The sequence below is a fragment of the Peromyscus maniculatus genome, chromosome 23, assembly GCF_049852395.1.
Source record: "Peromyscus maniculatus bairdii isolate BWxNUB_F1_BW_parent chromosome 23, HU_Pman_BW_mat_3.1, whole genome shotgun sequence".
NCBI lineage: Eukaryota > Metazoa > Chordata > Mammalia > Rodentia > Cricetidae > Peromyscus > Peromyscus maniculatus.
In genome coordinates, this window is record NC_134874.1 from 20,641,599 (window position 1) to 20,659,119 (window position 17,521).

The following is a 17,521-nucleotide window of genomic DNA, read 5'->3' on the forward strand; positions in this document are numbered from 1 at the left end:
CCGTCTGGGAGGAAGGGACTGGACCTGCCTGGACTGAGTCTACCAGGTTGATCGCAGTCCTTGAGGGAGGACTTGTCCTGGAGGAGGTGGGAATGGGGGGTAGGCTGGGGGTAAGGGGAGGGGGTGGGAGGGGGGAGAATAGGGGAACCTGTGGCTGATATGTAGAACTGAATGGTATTGTAAAATTATATACATATACATATATATACATATATATATATATATATATATGTATATATATATATATCATAGTTTTGAGCCAGGCATGGTGACACATACCTTTAATCCCAGCACTTGGGAGGCAGAGGCAGGTAGATCTCTGTGAGTTTGAGTTCAATCTTGTCTACATGGTGAGTTCCAGGACAACCAAGGCTACAAAACAGCCCAAAGCGCTCTCTCTCTCTCTCTCTCTCTCTCTCTCTCTCTCTCTCTCTCTCTCTATCCATCTACTCCCATGGCCAGAAAACTAAGCAAGTCCTCTACCACTGATCTACATCTTCCACTCTTCTTTTACTTTTTAAATTTAAAAAAAATTTTTATGTGCATTGGTGTTTTGCCATGAATGTCAGGTCCCCTGAAACTGGAGTTACAGACAGTTGTGAGCTGCCATGTGGGTGCTGGGAATTAAACTTGGCTTCTCTGGAAGAGCAGTCAGTGCTCTTAACCACTGATCCATCTCTCCAGTCCCCCCCCCCCTTTTTTTTTTTTACTTTTTATTGGAAGACAGGATCTCACTAAGTTGTCTAGCATTGTCTTGAACTCACTATGTAGCCCAGGCTAGCCTTGAGCTTATGATCTCCCTGCCTCAGCCTTCCAAATAGCTGAGATACAGACCTGCACCACCATCTTTGACTGGCTTTTATTTATTTTTTTCCATTTTTTTCATGTGTATGTATGTATGGGTGTCTACATGTATGTGTGTGTGTGCGGGCATGTGGAGGCCCAAGGTTGGTGTCAGGATTCTCCTTTAATTGCTCTTCCACTTCATTTATTGAGGCAAGGTCTCTCAATTAAACCCAGAGCTCATGGATATGGTTTGTCTTGCTGGTCAGCTTGCTCTGGGGACTGTCTGTTTCAGTCTTCTGAGGCTAGAGTTATAGACAGGCTGCCATGGCTGTGCATTTATGTGGGTTTACAGAAATCCATATTCCAGAAGTCATAGTTGCCTGACAAATGCTTTCACCACTGAGCCATCTCTGGACTCTTGACTTTCATCTTTGATCCACACTGAGCGATAATGTGTTTTATGGGTATTGTATGTCACATCAACACCTATGTGCTTAAGACTAACCTGCGCAGGGCAATTCAAAATCTGTCATCACAAGAATTTTTCAGTCACTCATCACTTTTTGGGGAACATTCAAAATCTTTAGATTCCTCTTAGGTAGAAAAAAAATAAGGGAAAAATTCCAAGCCAAGGATAGAAAACTTGTGCCACACCTCCCATGCTTGAGTGAGTCATATGGGGACTTTGAAACCAGAAGGCATGAGGCAGCAGTACTATCACGAGACCTTCAAAAGACTCTCACAGACCAACCCATAAGGCCTTGCAGCAAAGATGGCTGGCAAGGAGACACCAATGCATATGTCAGAGCCAGTGGTCTGGTAAGCCTCTGTACATGACCTCAATTTGTTGATAACAGCTAAAGTGCATTTGGTGCCATTTATATTAATAAGGCCAGGGCAAATGTCCCCACTCCTCCTTGTACCCTGGTCCATGGTGGCCTATTATGATCAGCCCTGTGGGGAGATCAGCTTGAGTCACGGACACTCCGTCACCTCCCTGGCCAGGTGGGAGGAGCCAGACAATCATTTTATGTCTACCTTTCACATAGAGTCCAGTCGGTGGCCAGCTTAACATACACGTGCGCATACAAACACACACATACGGTGTGCACATCTGCTAAGGGAAGTGGGCACAGGTTACCAGAAGCACGAAAGCTATAGTATAACCTCAGGGATGTCTATAACCCCTGGGTGCCTCCCACCAGATCTGTGCTTGATGGACCTGAGTGAAGGTGGGCCCAGACCTGCCTGTGTGCATGCCAGACACTCTTGGCCATCCAGAGCCTGGCTGGTCAGCTATATTCTCTCTGCATCTGGGGATGAAGGGGTCACATCCCCTATGACCTGACTCATTCATGATGATGTTTGTAGCATCATAGGACCACATAGTCCACGTGGGGTACCACCCTCATGCCAGCGTAGGAGCTGGGATCCTAACTTATTAGGATAAACGTAGGGGAGAAAGTTGTTTTTCTTTTAGCTCAAAATTCCAGGTTATAATTTACCATTGTAGGCCAGTCAAAGCAGAAGGGACTTGTAAATCTGTCCCTCACGTCATATCCACAGTCAAGAGCAGAGAGAGAATGAATATATGCCTGGTTTGTTCTCAGCCACCTTTCTCTACTCTTATAGGGTCCAGGACCCAAACCTAGGGAATGGTGTTGCCCACAGGGGGCTGGTTCTTCTCACACCAATTAAAGCAATCAAGACAATCCCTCACAGGCACGCTCACAGACCAACCTGATCTAGATAATCCTCTACTGCGACTCTTTCCACCAGGCCGTTTTAGGTTGTGTCAAATGGATGATTAAAACTAGAGCTATCACACCTACCCATACTGGGCATTTGGAAAACACAGTCGATGCTCTTATCTCTGCCTACCTCACACCTTCACCCACAGGCAGTCAGCTGCCAAGGCATTCTGAACCTTGAAAAACCAGATTCCCTCTTCACAAGAACACCCCCTGGGGAACGTGCTCTGAAATACATACAATTTGAGATATGTCAAAAAAAAAAATTAGCTTCAAGTTCTGTTTGGAATGTTCCTTCAAAACTTTGAAGCAAACCCTGTGACTCAGAGACAGGGGGTTGTTTAGGATGTGACACCCGGCAGACATAAAAAACGGCAGTGGAAAAGCGTATTTAGAGATGTGGGAGGACACTCCGGAGGCAGTACATCTTTTAAAAAGATGTTGTGTGTAACCAGAATGAATGAAACAGGTTCCTTCCTTTGTGAAGTCATTGTCAGGATCTGGGTGAGTAGGTGGGGGTGGAGGCTGTGTCGAAGGGGTTCACATTTGCATGCTCAGAGTCAGCCAGGATGGGTCTGTATCCGACCTCCGTCCGTCACTAACCCGCTGGCCTCAGTTTCCCTTCTGAGCACGGGGGAATGGGAGCAAGGCTTCTTACTATTTGAAAGGGGATGGTGGATCCGGTCACACCCTTGGGACGGCACTTGGCTTTGACCAGATATTGCTGTGGCATTTCATGCTGCTGCAGCCCCGGCTGATAAACCTGTGTTTCTCTCTGCAGGAGTGACGTTTTCATTTTTCTGGAAGACTCAAGGGGAGCAGCCTCGACCGGCCCCCTTCGCTTATGGGGGACAGGTCATCTCCGACGGTTTCAAAGTCTGCTCTAGCGGTGGAAAGGGCTCCGTGGAGCTGTACACGCGGGATAATTCCATGACATGGAAGGCCACCTTCAACCCTCCGGGTGAGTGTGGTACCCACTGGAGCCTCTGTGCCCCTCAGTGATGACGGGACACCAAAGGAGTCTTTGTGGCACGGGGTTTCTTCTTGCCAGCAGCTTGGGAAGGTGTCAGGAGAACAAGAAGGGCACCTGTCACAAGATGACCTCCTGCCAAGTTAAAGCTCACTGTGTAATTGCTGTTACCCAGGGGCTGTGTGAGGCTGGCTCTCTGCAGAATGGAGGTGACATGGCAGTTGCCCGGTCATTGGCTGGGACCAAGTAGACGCTGTGAGGAGACGATGGACAGACCGTGGCTGAATCCCCCTGTCCCCACACCATTCAGAGAGGTGGCCTTGAAGCTGCTCCTAGAAGCGCAAGCAGTTCTGGGGAAGACAGGCTGCCAATCAGGGAGCAGGCAGTCAGGCAGGAGGAGAGGTTGGGGTTACTGTGTGGTCTCGACTAAGGATGTGCCTTTAGAACCAGTGGGAGGGGACCGGGGTACCATGGGCCTGAGTTTCAGAGTAGGCAGAGACGTTCTAATGGTCGGTGGTATCAAGTTCATTAGTCGGGCTGGACGCTGAAACCAGGGTCGCTGAGGATAGTACAAGATACCAGAAGAGGAAGGTGACCAGGAGCGTCATGGGACATGTCCAGGGGGAACCTGGACAGAAACCAGCCAGGTCAGAGGTGGGGGAGGGGCTGCTCCATGCTAAGCCTTTAGAACAGCAGTTCTCAACCCTTTGGGGGTCGCATGTCAGATATTTACGTTACGATTCATAACAGTAGCAAAATGACAGTTATGAAATAGCAACGGACATGGTTGGGGGGTCACCACAATGTGAGGAACTATATTAAAGGGTCGCAGCATTAGGAAGGCTGAGAAGCACTGCCCTAGAAGCAAGCAATGTCTTCGAAATAGCTCAGGGTCCATTTCTGGCCCATTTGAAGGAGGCGGCATGGCTTAGCTGTTAAGCGCTGGGTCAGGTCCTGAATCTGCCTCGTAGCTTTATGGACCTGGTATCATAGTCCATCACTTGGCGCTTCAATTTCTTCATTTGTTACTTTTTGTTTGTTTGTTTGTTTTGTTTTTTTTCGAGATAGGGTTCTCTGTTTAGTTTTGCGCCTTTCCTGGATCTCGCTCTGTAGACCAGGCTGGCCTCGAACTCACAAAGATCCGCCTGCCTCTGCCTCCCGAGTGCTGGGATTAAAGGCGTGTGCCACCACCGCCCCACTTTCTTCATTTGTAACATTCGAAGAGTAGCAGTTATTTTTGCCCCCCAGGAAGACAGACAGTTGATGGATGGGGCGGGGGGGGGGGGGGAGCCTTGAACAATGGCCTGCAGAATCCTGGGAGACTTGGGTTTGCCCTCTGGGTGCTGGACATGCTTAAGCTGAATTCGTAACTCCTTCTCTGTAAGGTGGGGGAAATGCAGCATCCAGGGAAGACACTGAATTTCTGGATGCTTTCCAAAACCGGAAACATTTTTGCCTTCCTACTTCCCGAGGCTCCTTCTGAACCTCTGAGATGGTTCTCAGTGAGGACCGCTGGCGGTCAAGATTTCCTAGGTAACAGCTCATTCCCTATGGGCCTTGGGCCTGTGGCACGGAGTCAGGCATCTAGCAGGTTCTTTGAAACTGAACACGTGCTGTTTTCCCACCCAGGGATGCCAAGAGACTTGTAAACAACCCCCAGTCATCTGCTCCTCATTTATTCACTGGAGGGCTTTGTTATTCTCACTTTCAAAGTCAAGTGCAATGATGCTTTGGCCCTGCTTAGGATCCGAGTGTTCCTCAGAGTGTCAAGATTACTAAAGTGTTACACAATCCCCAGCAGGAAGCCCTGACGTAATCACTGGCAGTCCACAGTGACCAGTGGGCAGGGGCACTGTGTGTCCTTTAGAGGGGCTCCCCTGTTCCTTCTTTGTCAACCCCAGGAGGATGTCTTATAGCAAGGCTCACAGAACAGACAAGGCCCTTTGTGGGCTGGTCTTCCCATCGACAAGAGGAAGGACCAAGAGTCTTCCTAAGGGGGGGGTTTATGATGGAGCCCAGAGGCTGGCCATAGCCATCATGTCACCTCGCTTTGGTTAATGCCATGTATGGTATGTTAGGACAGTCCCTTGGACGCTTTGGTGGCCCCTGCTCGGGTGACTGCTTAGTTATTCAGTGATGTTTTGAATGAGGCATGGCCAGCAGTTCTGATTTCATATCTGAATTGAGACCTTCCGTTTTCCCTTGGAAACAAAAGAGAATGGAAACCCCAGCTCCATCTTTTAGTGGCAGGAGGAGGAAGGGGAGGAATCCTCCTAGGAGCCACCTTTCTATACAGCCCAGTCAGCACAGAGGCCTGTCCTCAGTGAAACCAGGTTTCTAGTCTCCCTCTTCCTTGGTTCACACTAGGTGTGTGAACACTAGTCTGGCCTGACCGTACTACTGTTCTCAACAGCCTCCATTTTTTTTTTTCACGGCGTTTAAAATTCATAGCGAAATTGAGCACAAGGAACAAAGGGCTCCCAGGGGCTCCCCACTTCTGCACATGACCAGCTTCCCCCCCCAGAAGCACCCCCCCCCATCCCAGCACTGTGCTTCAGGGATGAGCTACTTGAATGTGTGCCTGTTTTTAGAGATGTCAGCGTCCACTCCTGGTGTCATAGCCTCTGTATGTAGGGGAGGAGTCCGAGTTTTGACCTTTTACCTATCTTTAAGTGGGGTATTTGCTTGCTTACTGTGAGTTTCAGAGTTCTTTGCACGTTTTGTATGACAATGTCCATTGCAGACACTTTCCTCGGCCTGAGGCTGGCCTTTTCATTCTTTCTATCAACAAGTTCTTTTACAGAGCAGACGTTTTCAGTTTTAGTGGTGACTAGCTTTTCAGGTTTTCTATCCCGGATGGTGCTTTTGATGATAAAAAGCAGTACCAAAGGGCTGGAGAGTACTGGCTGCTCTTCCAGAGGACCTGGGTTCGATTCCTAGCACCCACATGGTGGCTCAAGACTGCCTCTAAGTCCAGTTCTAGGGACTTTGACACCCTCTCTGGCTTCCTGTTTTGTTTGTTTGTTTTTTGAGACAGGATTTCTCGGTGTAGCTTTGCACCTTTCCTGGAACTCAATCTGTAGCCCGGGCTGGCCTTGAACTCACAGAGATCCGCCTGGCTCTGCCTCCCCAGGCTCTCTGGCTTCCATGGGCACTGCATGTATGTGGTGCACAGACATACATGTAGACAAGGCACCTGTCCTGGCTAGTTTCATGTGAACTTGACACAAGCTAAAGTCATCAGAGAGGAAGGGGGCCTCAATGGAGAAAGTGCCTCCTTAAGATCTGGCTGTAAGCAAGCCTGGAGGACATTTTCTTAATTTGTGATTGACTGGGAGGGCCCAGCCCATTGGGCCATCCCTGGCCTGGTGGTGCTGGGTTCTACAAGAAAGCAGGCTGAGCAAGCCATGAGGAGCAAGCCAGTAAGCAGCATCTTCCACAGCCTCTGCATCAGCTCCTGCCTCCAGGTTCCTGCCCTGTTTGAGTTCCTGCCCTGACTTCCTTTAATGATGACCTGTGATGTGAAAGCGTAAGCCAATAAACCCTTTCCTCCCCAGGTTGCCTTGGTCATGGTGTTTCATCCCAGCAACAGTAGCCCTAACTAAAACACCTACATACATAAAGTAAAACAAACATTTTTTTTTTTTAAAGTCAGAATCAAGCCCAGGGGCATTCTAGAGTCCCCCTTTTATATTCTGGAAGCTGTGCAGATCTGTGTTTGGCGTTTCCATCCACCACCCGCTTTGAATTAGTTTGGGGGTGTAGCAATGAGGTCCTTATTTATTCATTCATTGTTATTTTTGAATCCGGTTTCCCCAGCATCCTCCATTGCAGAGACTGTATTAGTTTCACTGTGGCTTTGTTTATTCCAATTTGGCTTTGTTCTTGTCAGGTACCATCAGCTGGTGTCTGTATTGCTCTATGTTTGGGCTGTCTGTTCTGTTCCTCTTGATCTGTTTGTCTCCCTAATACCACGTGGCTTCGCTTACTCATCCAAGCTTGTCCGACCTCTGGGCACCATCAACCAACATTACTACCTGCAGAGTTCATGCTCCGGACTTGTGCTATTGAATTGCAAAAGAGACTCTTACAACATTTTAAGTGTCTACAATTTTGCATTCATGGCTATTCTCAGCTGCAAGTGGCTGCATGCACCCCACAGGCCATGGCTGGGCGGGCCATTTTTAGTCTCAGAAGGAGGCCAAGTTAGCAGACGCTTCCCGTCAAACAGTGGAAGCTTTCCTTCAAAACTTAGCAAAGTCTTTAGTATCTGCAGTTTATAAAAAATTTAGATGAGTAAAATAATTTCATCAAAAATGGGAAGAGGCCATGTCGGTCTTCCAACTCTGTTTTTCTCCTCTTAATATGTGACCTTCCTTGGTATTTGTTTCTCTGTGTAGACTTTAGAGTCTAATGGTGGCTCTCCAAAAGACACCCTGCTGGGATTTGGGGGTATGAATTGTATTGAGTCTACTGAAGAACAGACTGGGATAGACTAATACCTTAACAACACTGAGTTTTCCTGTCTATGAACATGGGATGTCTCTCTAGACATTGCATTCTTTCCTTAGTTTTATAGTTTTCCTCAGTCATGTGTGTGTGTGGGGTGTGTGTGTGTGTGTGTGTGTGTGTGTGTGTGTGTGTGTGTGCGCTCATGACTGTGTGGGTGTGTGTGCCTATACACACACGCCACGTGTTTATTACTGTCAGGTTGGAAGACAGTCAACTTTTATCTCTTAGCTTTTTACCCACCCATCATGTGAACATCACATGGGCATTTCAGGCTTTGCTTTTATTCTTGATAACAAAGATATTTCTAGTCTGTCCTTTGCAACCCAGGTGCCTCTTTCCCTGCTGACTGTAATAGTGGGGACTGCTAGGAGCTGTGACAGAGGGTTGTCCTCACCTTGTTCCTGACCATATGGAGGTTTTCAAATAGGATTATGATCCGATTGGCTGGTGCTTGGATCTAGCCTTTTTTTTTGTTGTTGTTGTTGGTTGGTTGGTTGGTTTTTTGAGACAGAGTTTCTCTGTGTAGCTTTGGAGACTTTCCTGGAACTCACTCTGTAGCCCAGGCTGGCCTCGAACTCACAGAGATCTGCCTGCCTCTGCCTCCTGAGTGCTGGGATTAAAAACATGTGCCACAACTGCCCAGCTTGGATCTTGCCTTTTAAACAAGCCTTTTATTACCTTTGATTGTAGGTGTTTAAATTTGTGACTCTTGTGTTAAAATAATAAAGGGTCTTCTCGAGTTGCTTTTGGAACTTGGGGGTGAGCAAAGGTCATGTGCTCCAAAGGACTAAGGGAAGTCAGGTTATGTTATAACCCATAGTTGGACTCACTAAAGCCAAGGGTGACAGAGCATCCCGTGAAAGAGGGATGTGGTTAGGAGCTTAGGAAGCTCCTGTAGAACTCATCTGCTGGGCTCAGGATGTATCTTCGCTCTCTTCCAGGTCCTTACTGGACTCATGTCCTGTTCACGTGGAAATCCAAGGAGGGCCTAAAAGTCTACGTCAACGGGACTCTGAGCACCTCAGACCCAAGTGGGAAAGTGTCTCACACCTACGGGGAGCCTCATGTCAACCTGGTCATAGGGTCTGAGCAGGACCAGACCAAGCGTTATGAGAACGAAGCTTTCGATGAGTTCATCATCTGGGAACGTGCGCTGACTCCCGATGAGGTCAAGATGTACTTCACAGCTGCCGTCGGTCAGTGTGTGGGAAGGCTGTGGGTAGATCTGGGGTCCCCATCACCCTTCAGTCCTCCAGCTCATGTCAGGGCAGATGTGAGATGTGTCTTAATGAACCTTCTAAGTATAGTCATGTTTCTGAACACCTGTTCCCCAAGATAAATGAGCGAACAGTTCACAGGAGACACGCTGAGATTAATATTCTCTGATCCTTGCAGGCTCCGTGGGGTATACACAGCCTGATTACAGAGATTTTGATGGCAAATAGTCAGACCCTTGACAAATGCCTCCCATGCGCACAACCTCTGTGGGGCCCTCAGACCCCAGGGTACCTTCTTCTTGCTCGATTGCAGGTGATTGCTCCAAGCAGGGGCCTGTAGACAGGTGGATATGGTTCAGTTCTTACTTTGCCATGGGACTTTTAAAAAGCTCTGATAAATTTCATGTGACATCTGTGCAACCATTTAAAGTGAGCAACTAAAAATATGTAGGGCTGGAATGGTAGTTCAGTAAGTAAAGTGCTTGCCTCTCAACTGTGAGGACCTGAGTTAAAGTCCTAGGACCCACATTAAAAAAAAAAAAAAAAAAAAAAAAAAGGGTGAGCCTGGCGGTGGTGGCGCACACCTTTAATCCCAGCATTCTCTGTGAGTTCGAGGCCAGCCTGGGCTACAGAGTGAGTTCCAGGAAAGGTGCAAAGCTACACAGACAAACCCTGTCCCGGGAAAACAAAACAAAACAACCCCCCCCCCAAAAAAAAAACCAAAACAAAAACAAAAAAATCCCAAAACCAGGGTGTGATGGTGTGTGTGTATAATCCCAGGACTGAGAAGGCAGAGGTAGGAGGATCTCTTGGACTCACTTTTCAGCCAGCCTAGCATCACAAGTCAGCCCCAGGTCCTAGTTTTTTTTAAAAAAAGGTGGACAGACAGATCCTCGGGAAAGACACTGAGGTTGACCTCTGCTTCCCCATGCACACACTGAAACAAAAAAAGCAATGGCATTAAGAGAATCAGTTTGGTGGTATTTAGCAAGTTCACAGGGTGCAACCACAGCCTCTATATCATCTTCAAATATTTCACCGTCCTTAAGGGGCATCCATGTCTATTAAGCCATCGCTGACTTCTGCAGCCACTGATCGATTTCTTTTTTCTGAGGTTCACCTGTTCTAGAGAGTCCATCCAAACGCCATCCCTTACTGACTCATAGGAAGATGGCTTGTTGATGTCTGTTCTCCCAGCAAGGCTCCCAGACCCTGCAGCTCAAGTGGGGAGCAGCTCCCACGCAGAGACAGAGAGGGTCAAGTCCAGATCTCAAGATCTCAGTGCACACGTCTGTGAAATCTAGGCATATGTACCCTCTGCCAGACGACCCCATAGTAAGAATCACTCAGGAATGAGACAGACCAAGGGTGGGGTGGAGTCTCGCTTCTCATCTCAATCTTGCATGCCCACTCCTATGGTATGCACGGAAACCCCCATTTCCATTGCCTTGATCTCTTAGCGGCATACAAGTCAACAGGAGTTGACTATTGTATGACATGAACATATGGCATGGTTGCCCTGTGACTTCTTGGCACCCAAGCGACGAATGTCACTTGATCTTGGAGAACAAAATACTTTTGGGGTCCAGCTCTACATCACCAGCCACCTCACCCCACCCAGTCCCAAGGGGCCCATCACTCTCAAGCCAGCCAGGGGGGGATGATGTCATTTCCTCAGGTCACCCCAAGCAACCTCGAGACATTTCCCGAAAACGAGGTCATGTACCAAGTTAAGTCTGTGTTCTCGTCAGGAAACAATAGAGTCAGAAGTAGTTGGTGAAGCGTAGGCAGAAAAACGTCAAGTGGGGTCTTCACCTTTGATCTTGGACATCTCGTCATGGGGAATGGCTCATAATTAACCATGATCATCAGTAGAGAGAATAACCAGGCTCTTCACAGCAGAAATTCTGTCTCCTTCATCACTTTTGGGGTGGCATTTTAGCCTAGTGTATCAGTTTCTTTTAAGCTGTAACAAAACACCTGACAAAAACTACTTACTTAAGTCGAATTGATGAATCCTGGCTCATGATTTCATAGGGTCCAGCTGGTGGCCACTGGGCTCCATGAATACATTTGAGTGGGACATCGTAGCAGAAGCGGACATCTAGTCATGTCACAGTGGGGCAGGAAGCAGAGAAAAATACAACAGGAAGTGGGTAGGGATAAATACACCCTCAGGGACCTGTCCCTAGCGGCCCTCACTTCTCTAGCTAGGCTCTGTCTCCCAGAGTGTCCAGAACCTTCCAAAAATAGTGCCACCAGCTGGGTACCAAATGTTCGAGTGTGGGAGACGCTTCTGATTCAAACCATAGCACCCAGTGATTAAGGATCCTGTGTCTTATCTATAATGAGTCTGGGTGAAACTGAAGCCTATTTCTCATTCTCTCTTTGTTTGAAATCCGTGAGACCTTGCATAAAATCATCCTTTTATGTGATGGTTTGCATGAACGGTGTTCAGAAGCAATTTACAATATAAATGGAAAAATAATTTCTGCTGGGAAAATCCATATAATCTACCTTTTAGGCTGATTTATGAGGCCTTTATCTTCCCAGCAACATCCATGCTCAAAACATCCCGCGCCTCTGTAGGACACCTCAAGCTGGTAAAATCCGAATAAGGGCAGGCCTCCCTGGGGGACGACCAAGGATGATTTAGCCCTCACGGAAGCATTGTTTTTTTCTCTTTCAGGTAAACACGCTCTGTTGTCTTCAACACCACCGGCGATGCCCACAGCACACTCCGTGGTGAGCAGGGGCCTTTTCCCTTTGCCCCATGTGTGAGTCACATTTCATAGCTGGGACAAAAATATGGGAGAAGACAACCCAAGGGAGAAACAGGGTTTTCAGTCTGTGGTGTGCTGGATGCCTTGCTGAGGGCCAGAGACAAGGCAGAAACATGGTAGAAAGCCAAGTGAGGGAAAGATGCTTCCTCTGCGCTCTGTAGCAACCAGGAAGCAAGGGTGGGGTTGGGAAGAGAGGTGGGGTAGGAGTGGGAAGAGAATGAGAGTCTGAGGATCATGCATCCCTCAATGGCACATCCTTCTTTGTCCACCTGGGCCCCACCCACCTCTATAGCCCATTCTATAACATACCAACTCATCCATGGATTTCATCCATTGATGAAGTTAGCACCCTGCCACAGCCCCATCACATCTTAATAGTGCCGCCCACTAGAGACCAAAGCTTTAACAGGGGAGTAGTTCACATTCAAACCATAACCCCACCCTCCTGGTGCTTGGGTTGGCTTGTGCTGTGTGCCAGCAAGGCCAGAGGCATGTCCAGGATGAAATAATAAAGGGAGAGAATCCAGTTTCAGGGTAACACTGGGGTGCCAGAGTGATGGGAAAAATGATCCCCTTGGTTCCTGTCCCTTGGGACGCTAGGAAGAAAGGAAATTGTGGGGAGCCAGTGACCCCTGAAATGGCTTCCTGGGCAGTTGAGACCCATCTCTTCTCGCCTTCCTTTGGTGACTCTTTTTCTGACATCGGAGGAATGGGTTGATTTATACAGAATTGTGGCTGCTTCAGATTGGTTTTTATGTCTAAAGAATGTATGTCCCTTGCTCAGGGACTTGGACAGCAAATGCCCGGACTCTAGTCCGCTTGGGTTCAGATCTTTGTTTACCGATCATCAGCTCTGTATGCCCCGCCCTCCTCTCTGTAAGCATGTATGGCCAGTTTCATCTTTCAAGCTGTTCTTGTTTCATGAGGTGGCTGTGAGGATGAGATGCTGCCCCTCTGCAGGCTCTTCACAGAGGCATCCGTGTGTGTGAGGGACCAGTCTTGGTACTGTCCTGATGGGACCAGAGCCAGAGGTCACCTTGAGCTTCTATAGAATGTCCTGGTTTTAGTTCCTAGCAGGAAGTCATGTGGCCACTGTATTTCAGATGCCCACAGACGCCTACCACCCAATCATCACCAACCTGACAGAGGAGAGGAAATGCTTCCAGAGGCCTGGAACCGTGCTGCGATACCTTCAAAATGTGTCCCTCAGCTTGCCCAATAAATCCCTCTCAGAGGAAACTGCGTTGAACCTCACACAGGTAAGGCTCTGGTGCCTTTGGCTGGTGGGTTGGGGCTGGCGCATGGCTGGACCATAAATTAGAAAGTTAGAAAGATCTAGAGCCATGGCTGCTGACTAGATGGCTCAGCAGTTAAGAACACTTGCGGCTCTTACAGGGGACTATAACTCAGCCCCCTAGCACCAAGCTGCATGGTTCACAGCCATCCATAATTCCAGATCCAGGGGATATAACGCCCTTCTCTGGCTTCCAGGGGCACCTACACACATCTGGCTTACATTCATGAACACCACACGCACGTGCACACGCACCCACATGCACACACAATGCTCTTGCACACTCATGTGCAAACAAACAAACAAACAGCAAGATCAAGAGTCTTTGCCTAACAAAGTTTAGGCTTCTTCTAAACAGGCAGGTTGTTCAGGCCAGCTCTGTGATGCTCCGTGAAGCCTCCCTGAGCTGAGAATTCGATCTTCATTTCACTTCCCAGCATCTAGCCTTCCTGGTCCATCTGTACACCTACCTAGCCTCCAGAGCTTGCAACTCATGGTCTCAAGTCTGATGTCTCCTCAGCAATAAAGCAGATGTGGGGGATGTTAGCAGATGTAGTTAGAGGCCACAGATCATCATGTACAGTGTGCCTTCCTGAAGTCACCCAGAGCACTCTATGAGTGTGGTGCTTAGGACATTAAAGTGGAGACGTCCCCTTTCTTCATTCCTCCTAACAGTTCCCAGGGAGAGGAAGGAGCTTGAGGTATCTCACGGCTGTATGGTCTTCTCGACCCAGGGTTATTGTCAGGTATGGAGAGAGAAGGGGTATTTGAGGTAGGCCGTTCTTGAGAATACACCCCAAGGGGATGAGCAGGGAGTGTGGAGTCTGGCTGCTAGGCCCACCTTTGCCCTGCAGGTTACAACTGTGTACTTCTTCTTAGGGTACAAATGTTGCTGGCTTCCTGGCTATTCTGAGACATGGAGGCGATGGTTACTGTGACCATATCTCAGGGCACCAAATGGATCCCTGTGCACTTTAGTGTCTAGTTCTGAAGGCATACCCAGGGAAACATATCAAACCTGGGATATAGTGACCAGAGGCTCCCCAGAGTGGCTGGAGGTAGTCAGTAGCTTTCTTGATCAGGGCAGGAGAAGCAAGTTGGATGTCTGGTAGGTTCTAGAATTACACACCACCCCAAACTACCACGGCTTTCAAGAGGCTGAGGGGCTAAGATAGATTCAGGTTCTGGAAAGTGCTACGGAAGGATGGGCTTGGGGGGGGGGGCTCGGCTCAGGTTCCAGGCTCTGGAGTGGATCAAGCTGGAGACGATCCCAGCCCTGTCCTCTTGGAAGTTTGGCAGGCACACTGTCTAACCCTGCAAGGCCTCACTTTCCCTGGAGGTGTGGAGGAGTCGTGCTGCCCGGATACTTAGCCGGTACCTGCATGGCAATAAGAAGGCTTCATCCTAGAGCAGGTGTGGACCACGGGGTCTGAGTCCTTGGCATTGACAGTGGCTGGGTGGGTCTGCTATGTGGCCCTCCTTAATGCGTCCTGACTGCTGATCTGTTAGTGTTGAGGTCATTGTGCTCTGAACTACAGTGTTCAATGGACCCAGTTTCTATATTCCCTATGTCCATACACGTACTCCCAGCCCTTTGCCTTCGTGTCTGGCTGTTCTAGGGAGGGGGAGTGCCTCATCTTTATAGGGCAGACACCTTCCCATGATGCCCTGGTATCGGGGGCATTATGGAGAGCTTGCTCCAAGGCTGCCTCCAGGGCAATGCAAGAAAATCCACGAAGGCGGCGAGGGCTAGACTTTTTTTTTTAATCTGAGGGTAATTAGGAGTAAGTTTCTATCTATCTGACCGGTGTAAGGAGACACACGTGCTTTCTGATGTTAACTTTCTCTTTTACTTCATCTTAAGAATGATCTCTGACTCTGTCTCCATACAGCTACCTATCTCCACATTGCTACATTCTATACACACAGCTACATGTCTTTCTTTACATACATACGACCATACATCTCTATACACAATCACACCTGTTTCCACATGTCTACACGTCCATCTTTTACATATATTTCTCTTCTATATCTCTTTTCCATACAGCATCTTCCCTGCTTCCACACAGTTACGAATCTCCACACAGCCACAACTGAACATCTCATTTGCAGAGCTCTCTCACCATACAGAACTTTCCACAGTTCCTAGGCACAGCTCCTCTCCAGAGCAGCAGCTCCTTCACATGGCTCTCTCTCTCTCTCTCTGTCTCTCTGTCTCTCTCTCTCTCTCTCTCTCTCTCTCTCTCTCTCTCACACACACACACACACACACTTCTACAGTATTCACTCACTCTTTACTCACTCACACTTCTCTCATACTTCTCCTTCATCTCTCACTCGGGACACACACACACACACACACACACACACACACACACACACACACACACATACACACACACACTTCACTCACATTCTGCAGCGGCTCTCACAGAGCTCTGCACAGCCGTCTCTCTCCACACCACTGCTGCCGCCGCTGCCTCTTCACAGCCAAACTCTGGACAATATAAGTTATATTTTCAGGGCCCTACCCATTCTCAAAACACAAGATAAGTTACGTAGTTTCTCTTAGGCTAGTAAGACCGAGACCCATGCACGTAGCTCTAAGTCGGTGAGGGGTCCCAGACATTAAACACCTGGCTGAACCTTGAGCTGTCAGGGTACGTGCAGAAAGGGAGCTACTGCAAGGACTGTGTCTTGATGTAGACAGCCTGGCCTTGATTTAGCAATAGACAGCACCTGGGAATTAGTCTTTGTGTATTTTCTGTAGGGGCAGCTTAGCCCGTTTTGGACTAGTTCTAAGGTCTTTGCAAAATGTGTAAAAGGCTGTCTTTGAGGCTGAGAGTACTGTTACTTTCCTGTGTCAGTAAAGAAGAATATTCTGGTAATATTTCTATTCATCAGAATTATACAGCTTAAACAGGCATCCACAGCTGTGGGGTGGGGGGCTGCCCCCCACATTTCCCCAGAGTGCTCTTGAGTAGGAGAAGCAGGAAATATTAGTTAGAAGGATAGAGGGGGAGAAAGAAATAGAAAATAAATACAGGATAGCCTCGAGAGGGCCGGGATCCTAATCCATGGGGCCCCTGACTGTCTCTGCCCTAGGGTATATAAAGGAATGCCACGTGGTGGAGCAAAAGACCTCCCCCCAGCACAGCCAAGTGCAGACCATCTCAGACACCTGCACTCAAGCCGGTGGTCCAATCAGCCTCTCTATGCAGACCTGCTGGGTAAAGCCATTAGGAAACCTGAAAATGGGCTCCCACACACAGCTAAATGGGTGCCCTGAGATGTAAAACACACTACTAAAGGGCTGTGGAAAGCACCCCACAGCTGTGTTTATAGGGAGGCATAATGGTGGCACATAAGAAAGTTACAGACAGAAAACAACAGGTTTCCACCGCCAGTGACCTCATGGCTTTGCCAGGTGGGGCTTCCCATCAGCGAGTTATACATCTGGTGGGTCGACTTGTCAAACACTAGTTGTCACCTGTTGTATACTCCCACAGCCCTCAGCACCCTGGAAGTAGCCACCCAATCTTATTGATTATAACTGGGCTTATTGACCTCACCTAGACCAATCACCAGCCCAGGGGAGCAGAATTGTCATGGCAGACCAGCCAATCATGAAAAAGATCTTGGTTGGGCAAAATTGCCTGTGTGGCACACTTCCTGTTTCCACAGGAAGAGGATCTGGATTGGGTGGAAAATCCCTGAATTTGGGCAATCTTAGAGGTCAATGTTGCAGGAATCCTAAATGATCTTATAATAAAAACCCGGTAAATGCTGAAAGATCAGAGAAACAAAGGAACAAGCCACTGCCACGTCTCACCTCACCAACTCCATGAATCCTTGACTGAGTGCCTCTGAGTCCTCAGCGGAAAGGGGCTCCTGAGTTCCTCACGCTTTATATGCCTTTCTCTGCCCAGTCAGTTCATTTCCTATCTCTGCCTTCCTAGTGCTGGGATTAAAGGTGTGTGCCACCACTGCCTGGCTCTGTTTCTCTCCTAGACTGAATCAATCTCGTGTAGCCCAGTGTGGTCTCGAACTCACAGAGATCCAGATGGATCTCTGCCTCCCAAGTGCTAGGATTAAAGAAAGGTGCGTGCCACCACTGCCTGACCTCTGTGTATAACCCGGTGGCTGGCTCTGTCCTCTGACCTTCAGACAAGTTGTATCTCTTAGATTACAAATGTCACCACAGG

The 17,521-nt window shown here is 48.4% G+C and overlaps 1 protein-coding gene across 2 annotated transcripts in view; it reads left to right on the forward strand.

Annotated features, from left to right (window-relative positions):
- The window catches only part of Adgrd1 (adhesion G protein-coupled receptor D1), a 118,527-nt gene that overhangs the window by 21,188 nt on the left and 79,818 nt on the right, over positions 1–17,521 (forward strand). For both annotated transcript variants that reach the window (XM_006971374.3, XM_006971373.4), the window contains 4 exons: positions 3,319–3,498; positions 8,961–9,215; positions 11,926–11,981; positions 13,123–13,278. In XM_006971374.3, the coding sequence (XP_006971436.2) occupies positions 3,319–3,498; positions 8,961–9,215; positions 11,926–11,981; positions 13,123–13,278 (647 nt within the window). The remainder of the gene's footprint in view (positions 1–3,318; positions 3,499–8,960; positions 9,216–11,925; positions 11,982–13,122; positions 13,279–17,521) is intronic.